Here is a 22,998-nt window from a genome sequence, read left to right as displayed (position 1 = left end):
TTTAATCACAATTGGCAAATCTTGGCTCATGCTAAATTGTGTTTGAAGCACTTCAAGGCAGTTTACAATGTTAAAGGGATTCTTTATTCACTCAAGGGATGTGGATGTCGCTGGCTAGGTCAGCATTTATTGCCCATCCCCATCCTTGAGAAGGTGGTGATGATCTGCCTTCTTGAATCGCTGCACTCCCTATGGTGTAGGTACACTCACTGTGCTGTTAGGGTGGGAGTTCCAGGATTTTGACTCAGTAATAGTGAAGGAACAGTTGTCAGGATGGTGAATGGTTTGGAGGGGAACCTCCAGGTGGTGGTGTTCCCATGTATCTGCTGTCCTTGTCTTTCAAGGTGGTAGCGATCATGGGTTTGAACGGTGCTGTCTAAGGAGCATTGTTGAGTTTCTGCAGTGCATCTTGTGGATGGTACACACTCCTACTGTTCAGTGGAGGAAGTGAATGTTTGTGGATGGGGTGCCAATGAAGTGGGCTACTGAGTGTTGTTGAAACTGTAGTTATCCAGAAAAGGGGAGAGTATTCCATCACACTCCTTGTTTCTTGTAGATTATGGGACAGGCTTTGGGAAGTCAGGGGTTGGGTTACTCACTGCGGAATTCCTGGTCCCTAACCTGCTCTTGTTGCCATAGTGTTTGTATGGCTAGTGCACTAACCCCCAGGATGTTGATAATGGGGGATTCAGTAATGCTAATGACATTGATTGTAATGGGGCAATGGTTAGATTCTTTCTTGTTAGAGATGGTGCTACACAAATGCAAATTCTTGTTGCTGTGGCAGACAAACTTTCACTGCTGCTAACCTGTACGTGAAAAGTTCAAAGCTGTCTCTTTATTTCACAGAATTGGCCAACTCTTCTTTTGGCAGGAATACCTTTCAGATGACTAAGAAACTAATTGATAAGGTCGTTACTGTTAAGTAAGTATCATTTATTTCACACAAATAGTCTTTATAATGATTCATGCATTTAGGAGAAGCTATCTAGCCATCTCCAAAATACCATCACATTGCAATACTCAATATACCCCCATAGTGCCATATCAATAATATCCACTAACTGGCATGATCATTATGCTCACCTATTGGCACAATTAATATGTACCTCTTATAGCATTACTAATTGAATATATTTTTTCGTTAGAATTCATAGCATCCTACAGTACAGAAGGAGGCCATTCAGCCCATCGAGTCTGTACCGACCACAATCCCACTCCAGGCCTTATCCCCATAACCCCACACATTTACCCTAGCTATCCCCTTGACACTAAGGGGCAATTTAGCATGGCCAATCCACCTAACCCGCACATCTTTGTACTGTGGGAGGAAACCGGAGCACCCAGAGGAAACCCACGCAGACACAGGGAGAATGTGCAAACTCCACACAGACAATGACCCAAGCTGGGAATTGTTTGGTGCTAACCATTGTGCCAGGGACTTGGGTTCAATAGTCAATATGGATTCCACCAGCTGACCAGTTACATCCCTCACTTGCTGCATTCAACATATCCTTCTCCATCACAGCCAATAAAATCCTGTGGGAGATGATAGCATAGTGGTTATTCTGCTAGACTAATAATTTAGAAGTCTAGACTAATGATGGGGAAACACAGGTTCAAATCCCATCCTGAGACCTGGGAAATGTAAATTTAGTTAATTGAATCATTCAGGAATTAAAAGTTGGTAAATTGAAGCATATTGAATTCTGAGGGACCTTGACAGAATAGATGTTAAAAGAATGTTTCCCATTCAAGGGGAATTTAAAATAGGGAGGAAGGTTTTGGAATAAGGCACCGTCCCTTTAACGTGAGGAGGAATTCCTTCTCTCAGTAAGTTATGGATCTTTGGAACTCTCTGTTTCAGGGAGCCATGGAAACTGAGTCATTGAATACATTCAAAGCTGAGATAGACAGATTCTGAAATTGTCGGGGAGTGAAGGGTTTTGGGGAACAGGCAGGTAAGTTGTTTGAGGCCAACTACAAAGGATTGTGAATGTGGCCCAACCTACGCAAACCAACCTCCCATTCATTGACTCCGTCTACATTTCCCACTGCCTCGGAAAAGCAGCCAGCATGATCAAGGACCCCACGCAATGCGGACATTCTCCCTTCCACCTTCTTCTGTTGGGAATAAGATTCAAAAGTCTGAAGACAGGTACCGACCAACTCAAGACCATAAGATATAGGAGCAGGATTAGGCTGTTCGGCCCATCCAGCATTCAATCATGGCTGATATGATTCTCATCCCCATTCTCCTGCCTTCTCCCCATAACCCTTGATCCCTTTATTGATCAAGAAGCAATCTCTGTCTTAAAGACACTCCATGATCTGGCCTCCACAGCCCTGTCTGTGATGATGAGTTTCACAGATTCACCACCTTCTAGTTGAAGAAATTCCTCCGCATCTCATTTTTAAAGGAGCGTCCCTTCACTCTGACCTTGTGCCCTCGAGTTCTAGTCATTCCCACTAGTGGAAACACCCTCTCCATATCCACTCTGTCTAGGCCTCTCAGTGTTTTGACAGCTTCAAGAACAATTTCTTCCCTGCTGCCATCAGACTTCTGAATGGACCTACCTTATATTACATTGATCTTTCTCTGCACCATAGCTATGACTGTAACCCTACATTCTGCACCCTCTCCTTTCCTTCTGCCCTATGTAGTCTATGAACAGTATGCTTTGCCTGTATAGAACAAGAAACAATACTTTTCACTCTATCCCAATAAGTGCGTCAATAATGAATCGAATCAAATCAAATCAAGATCAGAGCAGCCATGATCTTATTGAATGCAGGAACAGAGTCATGAGATCTTATGGCCTACTCCTGCTCTTATGTATAAGTAATGATGATCAAGGGTGGAATTTTCCAGCCTTTCCTGTTGGCAGAATCTTCCCATCCCATTGAAGTCAATGGGTGTTTGAATAATTTACCGTATCCACTGTGGAGGAGACCCCTGCAGTGGGACTGAAAGATTCCGGCACATGTAATTATCAGATTGTCATAAAAACCTGTCTGGTTCACTAATGTCCTTTGGGGGAAGCTGATCTGTCATCCTTACCCAGTCTTGTCTGTCTATGACTCCAGACCCATGACAATCTGGTCGATTCTAAACTGCTCTCTAGAACAGACCAGCACAATGGTCATATTCAGAATGGTAGATCCCTCTTCGCCAAGGACAATTAGTGATGGGTAATAGATGCTGGCCACATCAGCAATGCTCACATCCCATGAATAAATTTTAAAATTCCTTAATTTGTGGACTCATACACACATCTAACAGCCACTTATATCCTTTCATTGATGTTCCTATCTCTCGATAATTCAATATATTTTCTTATTTTGAAAGTGTGGAAGCAAAAAATCTGCAGATGAAACCAAACAGACTCAGACAGAATGGTGTGAAAGAGTAAGGGATAGAATGAAGGAGCAGTGATGGCAAATTGAAACTAAACAGTGTATCTCAAATATACTCCTGGACATGTGATACAGAGCAGTGCATTCCAGAAAAGACTCATGTTTAATCCATCGTATATAAAAACATGTGAATTAGGAGCTGGAGGAGGCCATTCTGCCCCTCAGGCCTGCTTCACCATTTGATAAGATCATGGCTGATCTGACTGTGGCCTCAACTCTTTCCAACCCCAATAACCTGTGTCTGTCCTGTTAGTCAAGAATCTGTCCTAAAAATATTCACTGATCTTACCCTCCATCACTCTCTGGAGACTAGAGTACTGAAGACTCACGGCCCAGAGAGGCAAAATATTTCTCCTAATCTCCACCTTAAAGGGGTGGGGGGCCTCCTTTTTAAATTGTCTTCCCTAGTTAAGGGGCAAACATCCTTTCAGCATCCACCCTGTCAAATCCCCTCAGGATTTTATATCTTTCAATCTTCTAAAATTCATTAGATATCAGGCCCAGTCTGTCCAACAATTTTATTATCTCAACCATGTCTGCAGTATAATGCCTTAATGTTCCAGGGCATGAGAGAACATGGGCGGCACTGTGGCACAGTGGTTAGCACTGCTACCTCACAGTGCCAGGGACCCAGGTTCGATTCCTGGCTTGAGTCACTGTGAGGAGTCTGCACGTTCTGCCCATGACTGCATGGGTTTCTTCCCACACTTCAAATATGTGCAGGTTAGGTAGATTGGCCAGGCTAAGTTGCCCCTTAGTGTCAGGGGGACTACTTAGGATAAATACAGAGGATTACAGGGATAGGCTGTGGGTGAGATTGTGGTCAGGGCAGACCGATGGGCCGAATGGCCTCTTTCTGCTCTGAAAAATTCTATCATTCTAGAAACATAGAGTTATAGAAAGAGAGATAGAGGGAAAAAAAGACAGCCAGAGTTAGGGCTCCTGATAACTATCTAGCCATTCCATTGTTAGGAGAGGGCAAGTGGACATTCCCCGAGGGCAGGATTAATCTTGGTAGTGATGTCTTCCATGAGTAAATGCCTGTGGACACTCAGTCTGGAGGCTCATAGATCTTTCTTAAAATTAATCTTGCAATTCTATAGCGCTTTTCGTGAATTTAAGTGCTTTACAACCAATGAAGTGCTTCCATAGTCACTGTTGTGATGTAGGAAACTCAGCAGCCAATTTGTGCACAGCAAGTTCCCACAACAGTGGTGATGTTGGATGAGGGAAAGATACTTACCAGGGCTCCCACAACAGTGGTGATGTTGGATGAGGGAAAGATACTTACCAGGGCTCAGGGAGAATTCTTCTGCTTTTCTTGGAAATAGTGCCACGGGATCTTTTACGCCCACCTTAAAGGGTAGATGGGGCAGAGGGGTGGGGGTGGGAGGGGTCTCGGTTTAACACCTCATGTGTCAGCCAATGGCGAATGAGTGGCCACTTCCCCAACGTGCCAGGGAGCTGCTGCACCTATGGGACCTGGGAAAGGAGTCAGAGCCTCTGGGAGAAGAGGGAAGTAAATGAGAGGAAGATTAAACAAAATAATGCTGGCCTCCTCATCTTGTGAGAAGCTCTTGTCTATAACAAAGTGTCTCTGCAACTCAGGGAGGAGGACATCCTACTCGCCATCCTTCGCCTCATGGAGTACGAGAGGGCTACAGTGGATGCTGAGGGAGCTATAGGCCTTGCTGCTGTGATTGCCGGGAAACTACCAGAACTCAAAGGCAAACGGTAAGAGTTTTCTTAGAATTATGGCACCAGTTCAGCTGGCGCAGTGTATTACATATCGTTCTTGGAATATTTTTCAGAAAACAGGTAAAATTTCAGGATCCTTGCCTGAAAACTCAATCCAAATCTCCTGTATAATCTTGCTCCAATGCATGGTAGCACTGCTGCCTCACAGCACCAGTGATTAGTGTTCAATTCCCAGCTTGTGTCACTGTCTGTGCCGAGTCTGCACATTCTCCCCATGTCTGCGTGGGTTTCCTCCAGATGCTCCATTTTCATCCCACAGTCCAAAAACATGTGGGTTAGGTATATTGGCCAAGCTAAATTCTCCTTCAGTGTACCCGAGCAGGTGCTGGAGTGTGGTGACTAGAGGATTTTCACAGTAATTTCATTGCAGTGTTAATGTAAGCTACTGGTGACACTAATCAATAAACTTTAAAATTTATCAGAGCACGGAAGGAAGACTTTCAGCCCCATTGAACTTCCACCACTCTTTGAAAGAGCCCTTCATGTCGTCTCAGCTTCATGGCCTTTCCCTGGCATTTATTTTTGCCTTTCAAGTTTCTTCAAGTATTCCCAGTGGCATTGCTGAGCGCAAGTTTCTTTGCAAAGACAGGCATCCTGCTCCCTGCTCCCGCAAAGATTTTGCCATTAAAGTTAACTCATTATTGAGACAAATGGACTGGGGAATCATTGCTCCTATTCCAATTTCATCTGGTTTGCCGCTTGTCAGTTTTTAAAGAGATTATTTTTAACTTAACGCATTCATGTATTTTTCGCTGAAAGTAAGCGCACAGGTACAGCAGGCAGTAAAGAAGGCAGATGGTATGTTGGCCTTCATAGCAAGAGGATTTGAGTGTAGGGATAGGGATGTTTTGCTGCAATTGTATAGGGCGTTGGTGAGGCCACATCTGGTATATTGTGTGCAGTTTTGGTGTCCTTATCTGAAGAAGGATGTCCTCACTGTAGAGGGAGTACAGCGAAGGTTTACCTGGGATGGCGGTCATATGAGGAGAGACTAAGTCGGTTAGGATTATATTCAATGCCGTTTAGAAGAGTGAGAGAGGGTCTTAACAGAAACTTTCAAAATTCTAACTGGGTAAGGCAGGGTAGATTTACAAAGAATGTTCCCGATGGTGAGGGAGTTCAGAACTGGGGATCATAGTTTGAGGATAAGAGGTAAACCTTTTAGAACTGAGGCGAGAAGAAATCTCTTCACCCAGAGGGTGGTGAATGTGTGGAATTCACTACCATAGAAAGTAGTTGAGACCAAAATGTTGTCTGAATTCAAGAAGAAATTAAATAGCTCTTGCAGCTAAAGGGATCCAGGGATATGGGAAGAATGGGGAAGCAGACTATTGAATTCGATGATCAGCTATGTTCAAAATGAATGGTGGAGTAGGCTTGAAGGGCCGAATGGCCTTCTGCTTCTAGTTTCTATGTTTCTCGGTTGGCATCTACTACTCGAGAGAGCAGTCAGAATGCAGAACTCACTGCTGCAAAAGAGTGAAGAGCATGGATGCATTTAAAGAGAGGCTAGGAAGCACACAAGAGAGAAAGGAATGATGTATATTATGTGCTAATAGGGCTGGGTGAAGAAGGGATGGGAGGAGGCACAAACCCACCAGCAGGGACCATCTTCTGCTCTCTCCGTGGCAGGTTTAGCTGTGGCTAGGGTAATTGTCCGGCAGGACAATGGTGAACCAGAAACTTGCCACCTTCCCGCCTCCACCAGATTTAAGTTTTGGGTGGAAAGGCCCATGGTTGACATTACCGCCCTGCTGCCAGTTAAGTGGCACTGAATGGCCTCACCCTGCTGCCAGTATTGGTATTAATCCAGCTGAAGGCAGGCAAGATATCCAACGGTGTGTGTGGCAGCTAAAAACCATGCAGCCAGCTTCTCTGCTTTTGGGATGGGGCGTCCCTGCATCAAAAGCATTCATTGCCTGCTTGAGGGACTAGACATTGGGAAGAGGGGCCCACTGAGAGCTGCCCCTGCCGCTGACCACCCCCACACCCAGCTCTGCACCCTCTTCTCTTGTGACGCCATCCCATGGAAAACCTCCCCACATTATTTCCACGTACCAATTGACTCAAAGACAGCTTCTTTCCTGCTGCCATCTGACTTTTGAATGGCCCTACCTTATATTAAGTTGATCTTTCCCTACACCCTAGCTATGACTGTAACACTACATTCTGCAGCCTCTCTTTTCCTTCTCTATGAACGATACGCTTTGTCTGTATAGTGCGCAAGAAACCATACTTTTCACTGTGTATACTAATACATATGACAATAATAAATCAAATCAAATCCAGTGGCCTAGGATTCTGTAATCCTGGTGCCGTCCTTCCAGCAGCCGCTATGCCCTTCCCATTGTCTCCAGGCCTCTGATTGGCTGGCAGCTCTCGCTAGAAGGAACTTCCACCTCCAGGGGCCTTCATTCCAGAGGAAATCTCATTGCTGGCCTTGTCACTGCCTGATCAGCGTGTGGTTTGATAAGCCTTTCCAAATGAGGCAGCGCTGGATCTCCTGCCGGCTCTCCAGCCAACAGGTCAGACCCCTGAAGCCTCAACAAGATGCCACTCATTAGAACCCATTAGAAAAATTATGGCACAGAAAGAGGCCATTTGGTCCATCTTGTCCATGCCACCCCAAGGACACCCAGGTGTCCTTTCCAATCCCACTTCCTGCACCCAGCCCAATGGGTATCAATCAATGCATAGCAGGGGGTAAACTCTCCGCTGGTTGGAGTCATACCTGGTACATGGGAAGATGGTTATGGTTGTGAAAGGTTAGTCATCTCAGCTCCAGGACATCTCTGCAGGATTCCCTCAGGGTCGGTCCTAGGTCCAATAATCTTCAGCTACTTCATCAATGACCTTCCCTCTGTCATAAGGTCAGAAATGGGGATGTTCGCCGATGATTGCACAATGTTCAGCACCATTCGCAACTCCTCAGACACTGAAGCAGTCTATGTTCAAATGCAACAAGATCTGGACAATATTCAAGTTTGAACTGACAATTGGCAAGTAATAATTCCACCAAACAAATGCCAGGCAATGAGCATCACCAATAAAAGACACTCTAACCACTGCCCCATGACACTCAATTGTGTAACCATTACTGAATTCCCCCACTGACATCATCCTTGGGGTTATCATTGATCAGAAACTCAACTGGACCCATCACATAAACACAGTGGCTACAAGAGCAGATCAGAGGCTAGGAATACTGTCATGAGTTCCTCATCTCCTGATTCCCCAAAGCCTCCCCCAAGCCTATCCACCATCTACAAGGCACAAGTCAGGAGTGGGATGGAATACTCCCCATTTGCCTGGATGGGTGCAGCTCCAACAACACTCAAGAAGCTTGACACAATCCAGGACAAAGCAGCCCCGCTTGATTGGTACTGCATCTACAAACATTCAAAACCTCCACCACTGATGCTCAGTAGCAGCAGTGTGTACTATCTACAAGATGCATTGCAACAATTCACAAAAGATTCTTAGACAGCACCTTCCAAACCCACAACCACATCTGTCTAGAAGGACAAGGGAGGCAGATAAATGGGAAGACCACCACCTGCAAGTTCCCCTCCAACCCACTCACCATCCTGACTTGGAAATATATCACCATTCTTTTGCAATTACTGGGTCAAAATTCTGGAATTCCCTCCCGAATGGCATTGTCAATCCACAGAACATGAACTGCAGCGATTCAAGAAGGCAGCTTACCACCACCTTCTCAAGGACAACTAGGGATGGGCAATAAGTGCTGGCCAGCCAGTGACGCCTATGCCCATGAATGAATTAAAAAAAAACCCTGTAGCTTACAGCACTTAAGGTGCAAATCCAGGTACTTTTTAAAAGTACTCTTTGCCTCCACCACCAACTGGGGCAGCGAAATCCAGACACCACACTTTGCATAAAAAAGTTCTTCCTCGTGCTCCCTCTACACTTACTTGCTGCTTATCTTAAATCCATGTACCCTGGTTCTAAAATTCTCCATCAAGGGAAACAATTTTATCCTGTCCACTCTATCTCTTCCTCTATAATTTTGCACAACTCTGTCGTCATCCTTCAGCCTTCTTTGTCCCAAGGAAAATAACCCCAATCTATCCAATCTCTCCTCATAGCTACATCTTTTTAGCCCCGGCAACATTCTTGTGGTTAAATGACTTGTTTCTGTGCTGTAAATTCCACATAATTAATAATAACATTTTATATAGACCCATCCTGACCTCTTGACTTTTCTATTCAAACCCTTATGATAAAATCTAGGGTGGCATTTTACCTGTATTTAGCAGAGTGTAACAGCGGGTGGGAAAAGTACTGTTGAAGCTGCCAGCAACCAACTTTCTCCACTGTAGCATTGAAAAAAACCTCAAGGGGCAGGGACATCACGCTGGTTGGTGGGGCTCTGATCAAATTTTTTCATAAAGATCAGGGCGTAATTTTTTTAAACTGCATAAGAGTTCACTTAGAACCATTCCCCTTCCCCCCACATGCATCCGCAACCCCTCACCTCATGCAATCCCCCCTCCCTGTCAATGCTGTGGTAGCGGCCAGGTATTACATAAGAACATAAGAACATAAGAAATAGGAGCAGGAGTAGGCCATCTAGCCCTTCGAGCCTGCCCCGCCATTCAATAAGATCATGGCTGATCTGTTGTGGCTCAGTTCCACTTTCCCGCCCTCTCCCCATAACCCTTAATCCCCTCTCTTATCAAGAACCCATCAACCCGCTTCTTAAAAATATTTAGCGAGGCAGCCTCCACCACTTCAACGGGCAGAGAATTCCAGAGATTCACCACCCTTTGAGTGAAGAAGTTCCTCCTCAACTCCGTTCTAAACCGCCTCCCCTTTATCTTGAGGCTGTGCCCCCTAGTCCTACTGTCTTTTTTGAGCGGGAAGAGTCTCTCCACCTCTGTCCTATCCATCCCATTCATCATCTTATACGTCTCAATGAGATCTCCCCTCATTCTTCTAAACTCTAACGAGTACAAGCCTAGTTTATTCAGCCTCTCCTCATAGCTCAATCCCCTCAACTCCGGTATCAGCCTAGTAAACCTCCTCTGCACTCCCTCCAGGGCCAAAATATCCTTGCGCAGGTGCGGCGCCCAAAACTGCACACAGTACTCCAGCTGCGGCCTCACCAATGCCCTATACCTATTGCCCTATTGCCCAGGCATGGCCCTCTCCTCACTGACCTAAGCTCCTTTGAGGGATCTGCCCACCTGGTCCAGGCTGTTGGAGAGCAGTCAGACTGACATGAACGGATTTTCTTATGGTGGACTGGGGTGTGGATGATCCGGGCATAGAGGCCTGGTAATGAGCTGTAAATGTATTATAATGTTAAGGGCGTTGAACATCAGTTTTCCCGTTACGTCACTGATGGGAGGCAAGGACAGTGGCGTCAGGCTTTTATGCTGGTGTGAAATATGGTTTGTGCCCCTCGTGAGATTTTCTACTCCCTTCTCCAAACCCACCCGAAAAGAACAGCAGAAAATCCTCACCCCTTCCCCCACCCCAAGATTTCCATTAGCTTTTGTTTTAATGTCCTCATTAACGTGAGTTTCTTCCTTAATGTTAGCAGCGCAAGTGGCACAGTGGTTAGCAGTGATGCATCACAGCACCAGGGACATGGTTTGATTCCGGCCTCTGTGTGGAGTTTGCACATTCTCCCTGTGTCTGCGTGGGTTTTGTCTGGTTGTCCCGGTTTCCTCCCACAATCCAAAGATGTGCGCATTACATTAATTGGCCAGGCTAAATTAACCCTAGTGTCAGGGTAAATATGAAGGGTTATGGGAATAGGGCCTGGGTGGGATTGTGCTTGGTGCAGACTTGATGGGCAGAATGGCCTCTTTCTGCACTTAAGGAATTCTATGATCCAGTAATCCAACTCCCTCCGTCCTTGTCCAGCACCAAGTCCACTTTCACTGAAATCATATTTAAGGATAATCATTTTCTCCACCAAAATGCATGAGTTCCACTCACTGACTCTAAGTTATGTCAGGCAATCCAGCTGGGATGGCACTTTGGGGAATCGCTGTACATTTAATAAAGCAGCATGTCAGTGAAACCAGCTGGATTTAATCGGGCGACTGGGGAAAGAGAGAAATTTGTAATTTCCTTTCTGTGAAGAGAAACACAATTTTATTGGGCCAGAGCCTAAGGCCAGGATTGACAATGAAAACCATCAGTAACACAAGGCAATGCAGGACACTGCGGACTACTAACACAGGCTCAGATTAATAGATGCCTGAAGATATATTTTTTGCTGAAATAGCTTTGGGGGAGATGATGGTGTAGTAGTAATGTCACTGCACCACTAAGATAATACTCGGAGGACACAGGTTCAAATCCCACTATGGCAGCTAAATTTAAATTCAATTACTTCAATTTGGAGTTGAAAGTTAGTGTAATGATGACCACTGCCATCAGTTGTCTAAAATCACTAATGTCCCTTTAGGGAAAGAAGAATTATCCTTACCCAGTCTGGCCTACATGTGACTCCAGACTCACCGCAAAGTGGTTAACTCTTAACTGCCCTCTGAAATGGCCAAGCAAGACACTCAGCTCAAGGACAATTAGAGATGGGCAATAAATACCGACCTTGCCCACATCCCATCAAAGAATAAATAAAAGAAAAATTCAAGTGTCAATGAGTTTTGCTCTTATAATTTAGTAGACTTTTAGTTTAATTTCCATATAGTATATGCAGGTTATTCAACCCCTCAGATCCATGCCAGCATTTAAATCTCCTCCCAACACTCATTTCCTATCCCTGTTAGTATATCATAGAACAATAGAATCCCTACAGTGCAGAATGTGGCCATTCGGCCCATCGATCTGCAGTGACTCTCTGACACAGCATCTCATCCAGGCCCACCCCTGCCCCATTCCTGAAGCTCCCCCATTAATCCCCCTAACCTACATTCTTCGGATAGTAAGGGGCAATTTAGCATGGCCAGTCCACCTAATCTGCACATCTTTGGACTCTGGGAGGAAACTGGACACTGGAGGAAACCCACACAGACACAGGGAGAACAGACAAACTCCAAACAGATGGTCACCAAGACCAGAATTGAACCCGGGTCCCTTGCGCTGTGAGGCAGCAGTGCAAACCACTGTGCCATCATGCCTTCCATTCCTTTCTCCCTCATGTGCTCTTAAATGCCAGCCAGGCACACCCAAATCCCATAAATGAATGAGTGTTTTTAATTAGTCCCTGTGTTAGTGAGTTTCACATTCTAACCAATCCTTGGTTGCTTCTCCCGAATTCCCTGTTGGATTTATCAGTGTCTGATTTTTACCATCCCTAGTTCTAGGGTTGAATGTGACTGCTGCCAGGCAGGCACATATACCAACATCATCGTGCTCTTGTGTGATATTTTGGTTTGCGGATCAGCAGCACGCTTGATGATTATTATGCTGCTTGTCGAGGGGATTAAACGACCAATATTTTTTGAGCCCCATGCAGTGATGCCTTAGCATGTCACCTTTATATTAGTCGCAAGCCACCATTGGGCATGGCATGTGCCAGGCTCCTGCCCCGCTGATCCCGCTGCCAGAGCCAGCCAGCATAACACCACAATGCTCAATTGATCTCAGGTCGGATCGAGAATGGTAGCTGCTTCCAGTTCCATCCCTGCTTTTCGCATGTGAAATTCTGCCCCTGGTTTTGCCTGCAGCTACAAATCTGCACTGTACTTCTCCTCTATCAAACCCCCTTAATAATCAACATAACCTCAGGTCACTTCCTTAACCTTCTCTTTCCTAGAGAAAATAACCTAGCCTATTCAATCTTTTCTGATAGGTATGATCTCTTAGTTCTGTTCCCCAGTGTCTCTTTTCATAATATGGATACCAGAACAGCCCACAGTACTCCAAGACTGGAGTGAGAGATCCTAAAATGTTTTGCCCTGTTTGCTTCAATCTATGCAAAGACTTCATTTTAAGATATTATTACCTATGCAACTAACTCTGCTGAGCTTAAAAAAATTGACTATATTTTAAAACTCAAAAGGCATGCAGGGTCAACTGAAAATTGGCTGAATTCCTGAAAAGTACACAGCAAGCAAAACAAGCTTTGATAACAATAGCTGCAAAACCTGATTCTACCAGACAGGGACAGACTGCCAATACATGTATAATAATGAGATAATGATTGAAATATAGTTTGGATTTTAGTCTGTTTGTGCAGTTTGTTTTCGAGATGCTGTCCAGTACAGTACAGGGACTGGCTTAGCAGGCAGTCTCGACATTTGCTTTCTTCTGCTTCTGTAATAATTTTCTTCAAGTTCAGTTCAGTAAAAGAAATTCATCGTACCAGTGCTGTCTTCGGAATGAATGGACCCTACAGGATGTATGGTGGCACAGTGGTCAGCACTGTTGCCTCACAGTGCCAGACACCCAGGTTTGATTCCTGGCTTGGGCCACTGTCTGTGCGGAATTTGCATGTTCTCCCGTGACCGCGTGGCTTTCCTCCAAATGCTCCGGTTTCCTCCCACAGTCTGAAAAATGTGCTGGTTAGGTGCATTGACCGAAAAGGCACCAGAATGTGGCAACTAAGGGAATTTCACAGTAACTTCATTGCAGTGTTAATGTAAGCTTTACATGTGACTAATAAATAAACTTTACTTTAGGATCTCCCTCCCAAGCTTCATTTACCTTCTACAAGTGCTTGTTTGCTAGCTTTATTGGTCTTATTAGCTTTAATAATGTATGTATCTCTACCTTTTGATCCCTAGTCCCCCCTTAGGCACTTATTTTTCACACACTTTCTCCTTATTCTTCCAAATATATATTCCCTCACATTTATCTAGAAGGCAGTTCATTTGCCAATTAAACGGCCATTCTGCAGGTTTATTGATGTCTTCCTGCATTTTATCACAATTCCTCTCTATTAACTGCTGCATGAGCTCAGTCTGGAATCAAGTGCAGTGATTGTCACTGTACTGCGTCAGTAATTTCAGACTCTGAACAGTTTGCGATCTTGTGTTAACCCTTCATCGAATTTATACCTAAATGTTTGTGCCTTCTTGGCCAATGTCTGCTCCTCCGGGGCTGATGTTAGCTTCTCCAAAGAGAATTGGCTGAGTCACTATCTTGCCACGTTCAGAGTTGGGGTTGCCAACTGTGATTGAATGTATTCCTAGGGGTTTCATCCCATAACATGCTCCCACTCCTCACACTCCAGCCATTAGTCAGCCGACACATCCATCCTCGTGACACACTGCCTTCCAATATCAATTAGAGAGCAAAAAGACTCGTTACCCAATTGGATAATGCATGACTGTTAGCCGAACAGACATTTCCAAAACATCAGAACATTTTGAAAAACCAGCTTTTTTAATGTCCCGGTGATTTTTCTCCAGGATCGCACACAGCAGTGTCTTGGAGACTCCAGGCTAATCCTGGAGGGTTGGCAACCAGGCCTAGCTCTATGATCTTCAAAATGTTAGATTCCTTTCAGTGCCAGGGTCATTGGTGAGACTCAGAGAAAGCATTATGACCTGTGGGCATGTGGCCTCTCTTCACCATTAGGGGCAGCACTGTGATCAGAGAGTAATAAAGGTTTACAGCATGGAAACAGGCCCTTTGGCCCAACTCGTCTATGCTGCCTAGTTTTTACCACTAAGCTAGTCTGAATTGACCACATTAGGCCCATATCCTTTCGTACCTGTCTTACCCACGTAACTGCCTAAATGCTTTTTAAAAGACAAAATTGTATCTGTCTCTACTGCTACCTCTGGCAGCTCGCTCCAGACACTCATCAACGCCTGTGTCAAAAAAATTGCCCCTCTGGACTCTTGTATTTTTCTCTCTCACCTTAAACCTATGCCAACTAGACTCCACTATAGAGAGTCATAAAGGCAAAGAGGGAGGCCATTCAGCCAATCAAGTCCATTCCAGCTCTCCGTAGAGGAATCCAGTCATTCTCATTCCCATGCTCTCTATCCCCCATAGTTGAAAAGTTTATTTTGCTCAAGTGTCTGTCCAGTTTCCTTTTGAACTCATTAATCATCTCATTTCTGTCATCTCTTCATCTCAAAGAAAGGAATGATTGTTTGGATTTATGGTAAGGGGTAATTGTATCAGGATGGGTTTAGGTGCATCTAAAGTTCCCTCATCATCAGAGTGTGGGTGCACATAAAACCCTCTCAACATACAGGCCGAACCAAGTTACTGTAGTTTTATCCATCACGTTCCTTTCTAGTCATCTGCCACAGATTCCTCCATTGCTTGAGTCATTATTAATTGACCACAGGTGATATCTTGCTGGCTCATTGCAGGATACTTTGTCTGGTCTCAGGGTTCCCTCAAGGAAATCATCTGCCGGAGTTTTCTTCTGGTTATGCATTCTGACAACCTGAGCTGCTGCAGGGGAAGCACGCTTGAGCCAGATGTTTGCTAACTGCTCACTGGCCGTCTTTTCCAGAGTGGTCATCGTTGTGTGCAGTGGAAATATGGAGGTACCCCTGATGCGTCAGTGTCTGGACAGGGCCTTGGTCTTGGACAAGAAGCTGTGTAAGTTCTCCCTTCAACTAGCCGACTGCACTGGAGATATCGCAAAACTACTCGAGATTCTTGCTCGTGAAGAAGCACGGTGAGGACGGAGAAAGCACTGGGAATATTTGATAAATGTGGTTGGCTCTTTATGTTTGATTGTTACTGTAATCCTGAGATCTGGGCTCAGAATCCAGTGAATCTGAGTTCAGATCCCACTACAGGCCCTGTTTCTAGAAATAACAAGGTAGCATCAGTAAAAGTGACTATACAGTTGTCAGATTGTCATACAAACCCATTCACTATGTCCCTAAGGGAAGGAAAACAGCATCCTTACCTGGATGCTCCCTCAACCAATCTGGTTGACTCTTCACTGTCTACCAGTTGTCAAGCAAGCCACTCGGTCTTCAGGGCAAATAGAGATGGGCAATGATTGCTGGCCTGTCAGTGACAGCCACAACCCAAGAACAAATTTTAAAGGATTCATTTATTGGGATTTAATTGGTTTTTAAAGGCATGATCAGAATAGCTCCTTGGCTGATGTGTGTGACTGAATTACAATCTGTGTTGTTGTCTCCCGGGTAATTTCAGGGAAGAATAATCCAGGGCTCCAGCAAACCTCTATGGAAAGTACATGTATAAATATGCTGGCAAGGGCATGATTTCCCAAGCAAAGAGCCTGATCATAGCATCCCAATAGTGCAGAAAGAGGCCTTTGGCACATCAAGTCTGCATCGACTGTCCGACAGAGCATGTTACCCAGACAACCCCCCCCCCCCCCATCAACCCATTCCCATAACCCCATGCATTTAGCCCGCTAATCCCCCCCCAACCTACACATCCCACAAACAAAGAACAAAACAGCACAGGAACAGGCCCCTTGGCCCTCCAAGCCTCCACCGATCATGTGTTCCTAACTAGACCATCCGTTTGTATCCCTCTATTTCCAGTCTGCTCATGTAGCTATCTAGGTAAGTCTTAAATGATCCTAGCGTGTCTGCCTCAACCACCTTGCTTGGTAGTGCATTCCAGGCCCCCACCACCCTCTGTGAGACACTAAGGGCAATTTATCATGGCCAATCCACCTAACCTGCACAGCTTTGAACTCTAAAGGGTAATTTAGCATGACCAATCCACCTAACCTGCACATCTTTGGATCATGGCCAGAAACCCTTACAGACATGGGGAGAAGATGCAAACTCCGTACAGTGACCCAAGGCTGGAATTGAACCTGGATTCCAAGTATTAACCATTGTGCCAGCACACACTATACAATCTCACGTCTAACGAAAAGATACAATGGATATACTGAATGTCTTCTAATGCCCCAGGGCTAGGCCCAAAAGTAGCTAGTAGAAATAAGTAGAAAAAAATTTTAAAAATTATTAGTTTATTAGTATACAAGATGTCAAAACAATATTCTGCATGCATAGCATGTTAAGTATTGGAAAAAATTACAAGCAGATAGTGCCAATGCAGCTAAGGCACTTTTTAAAATATTCAGTAATGGAATGTAGGCATTGCTGGATAAGATATTTCCCATCTATTGGTGGTGAGCTGCCTTTCTGAACTGCTGGAGTTCATATGGGTAGGTACACCTATAATGCTGTTAGGGAGGGTTTTCCAAGATTTTAACCCAGCAACAGTGAAGGAATGGCAATGTAATTCCAAATGCACCACCTCTCCAACTCACTCACCATCCTGGATTACTAGCCCAGTGAAATTACCACTATGCCGCCATCGTCCCCTAAATACCTGCCAGTGAATATTTTTAAAAATATATTAGCTATACAAATGAAAAACTACATTCTGCTTTGTGTTTGGTTGACTTACAATACTCCCCTGGACTATTTTAGACAAGAATAATTCTTGCTTTTGAGTGTAATGGTAAAACTTGGCCAATGATGACTATCTCTATACAACGTGGCTAAAATTACGTGCTGTACAGTGAACATCTGATGCCACTTCCCTAAGCACCCATACTTTCCAGACTTCATTTTACTTGGTCCAGCAAGTGAACCTTTTTCTTAATATGAGTCATCCTGGGTGGCACAGTGGTTAGCATTGCTGCCTCACAGCACCAGGGATCCAGGTTCTGACTCTTTTTGTTGCACTTTTTGTTCAGTCTATTTTCTCACTCTCGTTCTTGCCTTAGGGTGTTGGATATCTCTCAGGAACGGGCATTTGTCACCTCTGATATCTTCAGTGTTAAGGTAAGAGAGCATCGGAAGCTAAGCTCAAATCAGTTTGGTATTGGTATTTTGCTGTCAAACATACCTTCGTAGTTCAGGCTGGGAGGATGGACTGCACATTGCATTTGGATTCAAATTCAGAACTGATTGGACAGAATTGATGGTGACTCCCCCGTTGCGCAATGGGTAATGTGCAGGTACCACTGACACACAGTGGCATTAGGGTGTATCATCTACAAGGTGCACTGCAGGAACCACCAAGATTCCTTACTCAGCACCTTCCAAATCCACAACCACTACCATCTAGAAAGACAAGCAAATGGTGGGGTGGCACGGTGAATATAGCACTGAATATATTTGAGAAGGAAAACATTTCTAAATTCTAAAGGGACAGGAGAACACGGGAGTATGGTGTTGATAAAGGGTATCAGCCATATGGGTGGCATGCTGGCACAGTGGTTAGCAACACTGCATCACAGTGCCAGGGACCCAGGTGGATGACTGACTGTCTGTGTGGAGTTTACACATTCTACCTGTGTCTGCGTGAGTTTCCTCCAAGTGTTCCAGTTTCTTCCCACAGTCCAAAAATATCAGATTTGGTGGATTAGCCATGGTAAATTGCTCCTTAGTTTCCAAAAATGTGCAGGTCAGGTGGATTGGCCATGCAGACTCAATGGGTCGAATGACCCCCTTCTGCACTGTAGGGATTCTATGGCAACAGATACCAGGGAACGCCTGGAATTCCGCTCCAAGTCACTCACCATACTGACTTGGAAATATATTGGCTGCTCATTTTCTTGGTTGGGTCAAAATCCTGGAATTTCCTCCCTAACAGCACTGTGCATATACCTACACCACATGCACTGCAGGGGTTCAAGAAGGCAGCTCACCATCACCTTCTCAAGGGCATCTAGAGATGGGCAATAAATGCTGACCTAGCCAATGACATCCATGTCCCATAAATGAATCTTTTTTTAAAAATCCATCTATCCTCAAAACCAATGAACTCAACCCTGAGGAGATTTCAATGGGATAGAGTCTGTGTCATGGCAGCACAGTGGCTAGCACTGCTGCCTCATAGCGCCAGGGACATGGGTTGAATTTCAGGCCTGGGTCACTGTCTGTGTGGAGTTTGCATGTTCTCCCTGTGTCTGCATGGGTTTCCTCCGGATGCTTCGATTTCCTTCCACAGTCCAAAAGACATGCTGGTTACGTGCATTGACCTGAACAGGCATCATAGTGTGGTGACAAGGGGAATTTCACAGTAACTTCATTGCAGTGTTATTGTAAGCCTTACTTGTAACACCAATAAATAAATTTTACTTTTTTTTAACTTTACTGTGAGTTGGGGATTCAGGAACTGGTTTGAACACTAAGGGTGAGATTCTCCAGCCTCCCAGACATGTGTCCTGGCGGTAGAAGGTGGCGTACCGTTTGCCAGCGGTGGGATTCTCTGGTCCTGCTGCTGTCAATGGGATTTCCCATTGATGTCACCCTATGCTGCCATGAAACCTCCAGGCGGGAGTGCACTGCTGGCGGGACCAGAAAATCCCGCTGCCGTGAACATCCGGAGAATCCCAGCCTGGTACTGTGGAACTGTCAGTATACCCTTAATTTGTTTCATGCAGAACATCCCAATCAATCAAGTCTGGACAGAGGTTGTTTTATTTTATAATATGCGGGCATTGTTCAATGTCTGTTGAGTAAGGGTATTAGGGGAGTGTGGAACTTTGTCAGGTAGATGTATTTGAAATAGAGATCAGCCAGAATCGAGTAGTATTGTGCAGCAGGATCTCAGGGCTGCATGGCCTACTGTTCTCAATGTGTTCAGGGTGGCACCAGAGAAACTGGGAAAATTCTGCCAGCATGAACCTGTTTCAGACAGCTAGTGACTGGATATTATTTCTACAAGAACTGCCCTACAAAGAGCTCAGGTACTTCACTACCAACAGTCCGGTAAACATATCTTCATACGCTGACACACATTAACATTCGTCACTTGCTGGGTGGTCTCATTTAGTTGTGTAGTGAAGGGAAATGTTGCATTGGGTCAACAGGGTGTGCTTTTGGGGGACAGTGGGGCTGTGAGTGGTGAGAAGGGTCAGTGTGTCCTCTTCTCTATCTCTGCACCTCGGCATTAAAGGTTCTACCTGAGCTCCTAAACACTGAGATTTCTTTCTTGAACCTTTCCACCTCTCTGTCTGCTTCTCCTCTGTCAAACCATGCCCCCCAACACCATCCTCGTTCCCACCCATCTTTGAAAACACCTAAACTTTCAGTCATCCCACCTAGCATCCTCTTCAGCTGAAGTGTTCCAGTATTCTAATGGATGTTTGGGCTGACAGCCAAGCATACAAATGCAGGCTTGGCCAGACAGTCAGAACGACTGTTAAATTTGTTGAAACAGCTGGAGGCTCTCTGATCTCTGTTGTCAATTTCACAATGCTTTTTTAACACAAATTACGTGAAAATCCGTTTTTATTATTAATATTTTAAAGGGTCGGAAAGATTGACCCTTTTACTAACTTGTAGTGAAGACTTTTTTAAATATAGGAGAAAGTTAAGAATTTATTACAATTTATGAAGCTTCCACCACTATACTATGGGATTAATTAGCATGATGCAGTGTGTAGTGGGTCAGTAGGCATGGAGTGCCATAAATTTGCATAGGGGCATAAGGGGTCATGGGGTGGGTGGGGGTGGGGGTGGGGGAAGGAGGCAGATGGTAGAAGTGCCATAGAGGGTATGAGGGGCTGCAGGACATGTGTGGACAGAGCTTGACATCTGGGAAATGAGGGGACTCAGGACTGAGTGCCAGGGCACAGCTTGACACAGGAGGCATAAGAGGCCATAAGGATGGATGAGGTTTGCATCTGACTTTGCAGCGAGAAAATAAACTTTTGAACCTACCTTTTAAAAGCACCCCTGATGCTGAGAGACTGTGAGCCACAACTTTAAAAACCTGACCTGACTCCATGAAAATTGCGGAATATGTAGGAGATGCCTATCTCCATGATGGAGCTGGCCAGATTTGGGAATGCCAGGTGCAGGCTTTTGACAGGAATCAATCCACTCTTTTAAAAGACACACCCAAAAGTCCAACAGCTCGGGAAATGAAGTCACAAATCCCTTAATCAGGAACCACCAGCTGTTTTTCAACTACCGAGACATCCCGACTTGGTGAAAGTCCAGCCACAGTATCTGTGATGACTATCCACATGTTGACCACTCCACAGTCTCCACTCTTTGCTAAATATACACAGTGCTGTCGCCATCATTGCTGGATTAAAACCGCAAGTCAGAGCACCAAGATAACTGCCAGAATTAGCAACTTGAGATCTCAATCAATGAGAACAAGGATTTAAATGTTGCAGTCTACTCTCCATGATATATAAAGTTCACATCAACTGAGGTACCAGTCCCCTTGTACACCCCTTGGGACTGGTAGTGTAAGTCTATTACCCAATCAGTGATCATCTCTGTGGACCCCCTCAGTTAGGAATATAGAATCCTACAGTGCACAAAGAGGCCATTTGGCCCAACGAGTCTGCACCACCTACAATCCCACCCAGCTCTATTCCCCATAACCTCATGCATTTAACCTAGCTAGTCCCCTCACACAAAGGGGCAATTTAGGATTGCCAATCCACCTAACCACATCGCTGGACTGTGGGAGGAAACTGGAGCACCCAGAGGAAACCCACACAGACACGGGAAAAACGTGAAGACTCTCCATGGACGGTGACCCAAGCCAGGAATCGAACCCGGGTCCCTGGCGCTGTAAGACAGCAATGCTACCACTGTGCCGCCCCCAATATAGCATATTGGGCTTGATAAAAAGAAAGGAAAAGTACTCTGTAAAACAAAAGTGAACGCATTCAACACAGACTGGGGGATGATCAGAATTCTGGATGAAATCCTTTCACAGCTTCTCCATGTCTTATCCATTCAACTCAGTAATGCTGCTATTCTGGTCAGCCCAGCTGGATGTGGCCTCCTGAGAGGTTTATATAAGGGCTGACTAATTATGTAGCTGTTTGAAATACAAACACAGTTGATGCTTAAAGGAATCATAGAACCCCTAAGGTAGGGAAATGTAAGCTGCACTGAAAGGATCTATTCCAGGACTGATGAATGAACACTGCCTGACCACATGGTGTCTCAGGGACAAAATCTCCCAGGCTGCTCAGGATCTGGTCTGCTCGGTCTAGTTCCTTCAAAAGGATTTTATATCCACCTTGCCTGCTCTGTGTATAGTCTGATGTAGTGTAATGGGCTCTCTGGCCCTCAGTCAGTGGACACAGTAAATTTACTGGTCTGTGATAGCACATAAACATGAGGAGGCCTGAGGCCCAAAGCCAAAGCAAACATTCCCATCTCTCCCCGGAGCTTAACTCCGATTTCCAGACAGGCCTCTCTGTTGCACGAATTGGGTGTTCCTAAACTCTGCAATCTCATCATATACCATATGTTCAAAGTCAAAAGAGTAAGAATTGTCATTGGAAATCTGCCAGGAATGTGCAGCTTTTCAGGTTAATCTCAGTGAATGTTTTGGGTGAGAATTTGAAGTGCGTTACCGGTGTCCTGTCAACTTTGTTGCTTAGGCCTCGGTCTCCCCTGAATCCCACTCAGGCAATAACTACAAACAGCCAAATTCTAAATGTCACGGAAGGCTCCAATAAAAACTGCCTTTGTATTCCCACCATCTGGGGGAGCAGAGATAGGCTCCTTTGGATCAGATCTCTGCACCACACAGACGATGAGATCACAGCAGATGCACATGGGTTGATGGATAACAGATGGTACCCATGACAGTTTTAGGTTGTGCCACAGCAATGGATAAAACATGGTGGTTATTTGCTGCTAACAGGGCAGACTGGCATTTATGGGGTGTCACCTTCATCAAACCAACGTGAGAATGCAGAGCTAATGGATTGGATCCATGTTCCAGATGATTGATAGTGTGTGACTGGCTATCATTCGCAGACTACTACACTCACAGGACCACTCATGGAGCTACTGACAGGGACAGCTGTAAACGAAAAGATTTACTGATACACATATACACTAATACACTACAGGTGGCACAGTTGTTAGCACTGCTGTCTCACAGCACCAGGGACCTGGTTTGATTGCCTGCTTGGGT

The 22,998-nt window shown here is 45.0% G+C and overlaps 1 protein-coding gene across 4 annotated transcripts in view; it reads left to right on the top strand.

The window, feature by feature from the left end:
* LOC145360443 (L-threonine ammonia-lyase) overlaps nucleotides 1–22,998 on the top strand; it is a 61,351-nt gene that overhangs the window by 28,577 nt on the left and 9,776 nt on the right. For 3 of the 4 annotated variants that reach the window (XM_080215657.1, XM_080215656.1, XM_080215655.1), the window contains 4 exons: nucleotides 850–925; nucleotides 5,026–5,151; nucleotides 15,593–15,760; nucleotides 17,816–17,873. In XM_080215657.1, coding sequence (XP_080071783.1) covers nucleotides 850–925; nucleotides 5,026–5,151; nucleotides 15,593–15,760; nucleotides 17,816–17,873 — 428 coding nt within the window. The remainder of the gene's footprint in view (nucleotides 1–849; nucleotides 926–5,025; nucleotides 5,152–15,592; nucleotides 15,761–17,815; nucleotides 17,874–22,998) is intronic. The other variant, XM_080215658.1, reaches the window with a different exon arrangement.

The sequence above is a fragment of the Carcharhinus amblyrhynchos genome, chromosome 31 (genome assembly GCF_965287045.1).
Source record: "Carcharhinus amblyrhynchos chromosome 31, sCarAmb.v2.hapA, whole genome shotgun sequence".
In the NCBI taxonomy this organism is placed as follows: Eukaryota; Metazoa; Chordata; class Chondrichthyes; order Carcharhiniformes; family Carcharhinidae; genus Carcharhinus; species Carcharhinus amblyrhynchos.
This window is presented reverse-complemented; position numbering and strand designations above follow the sequence as displayed.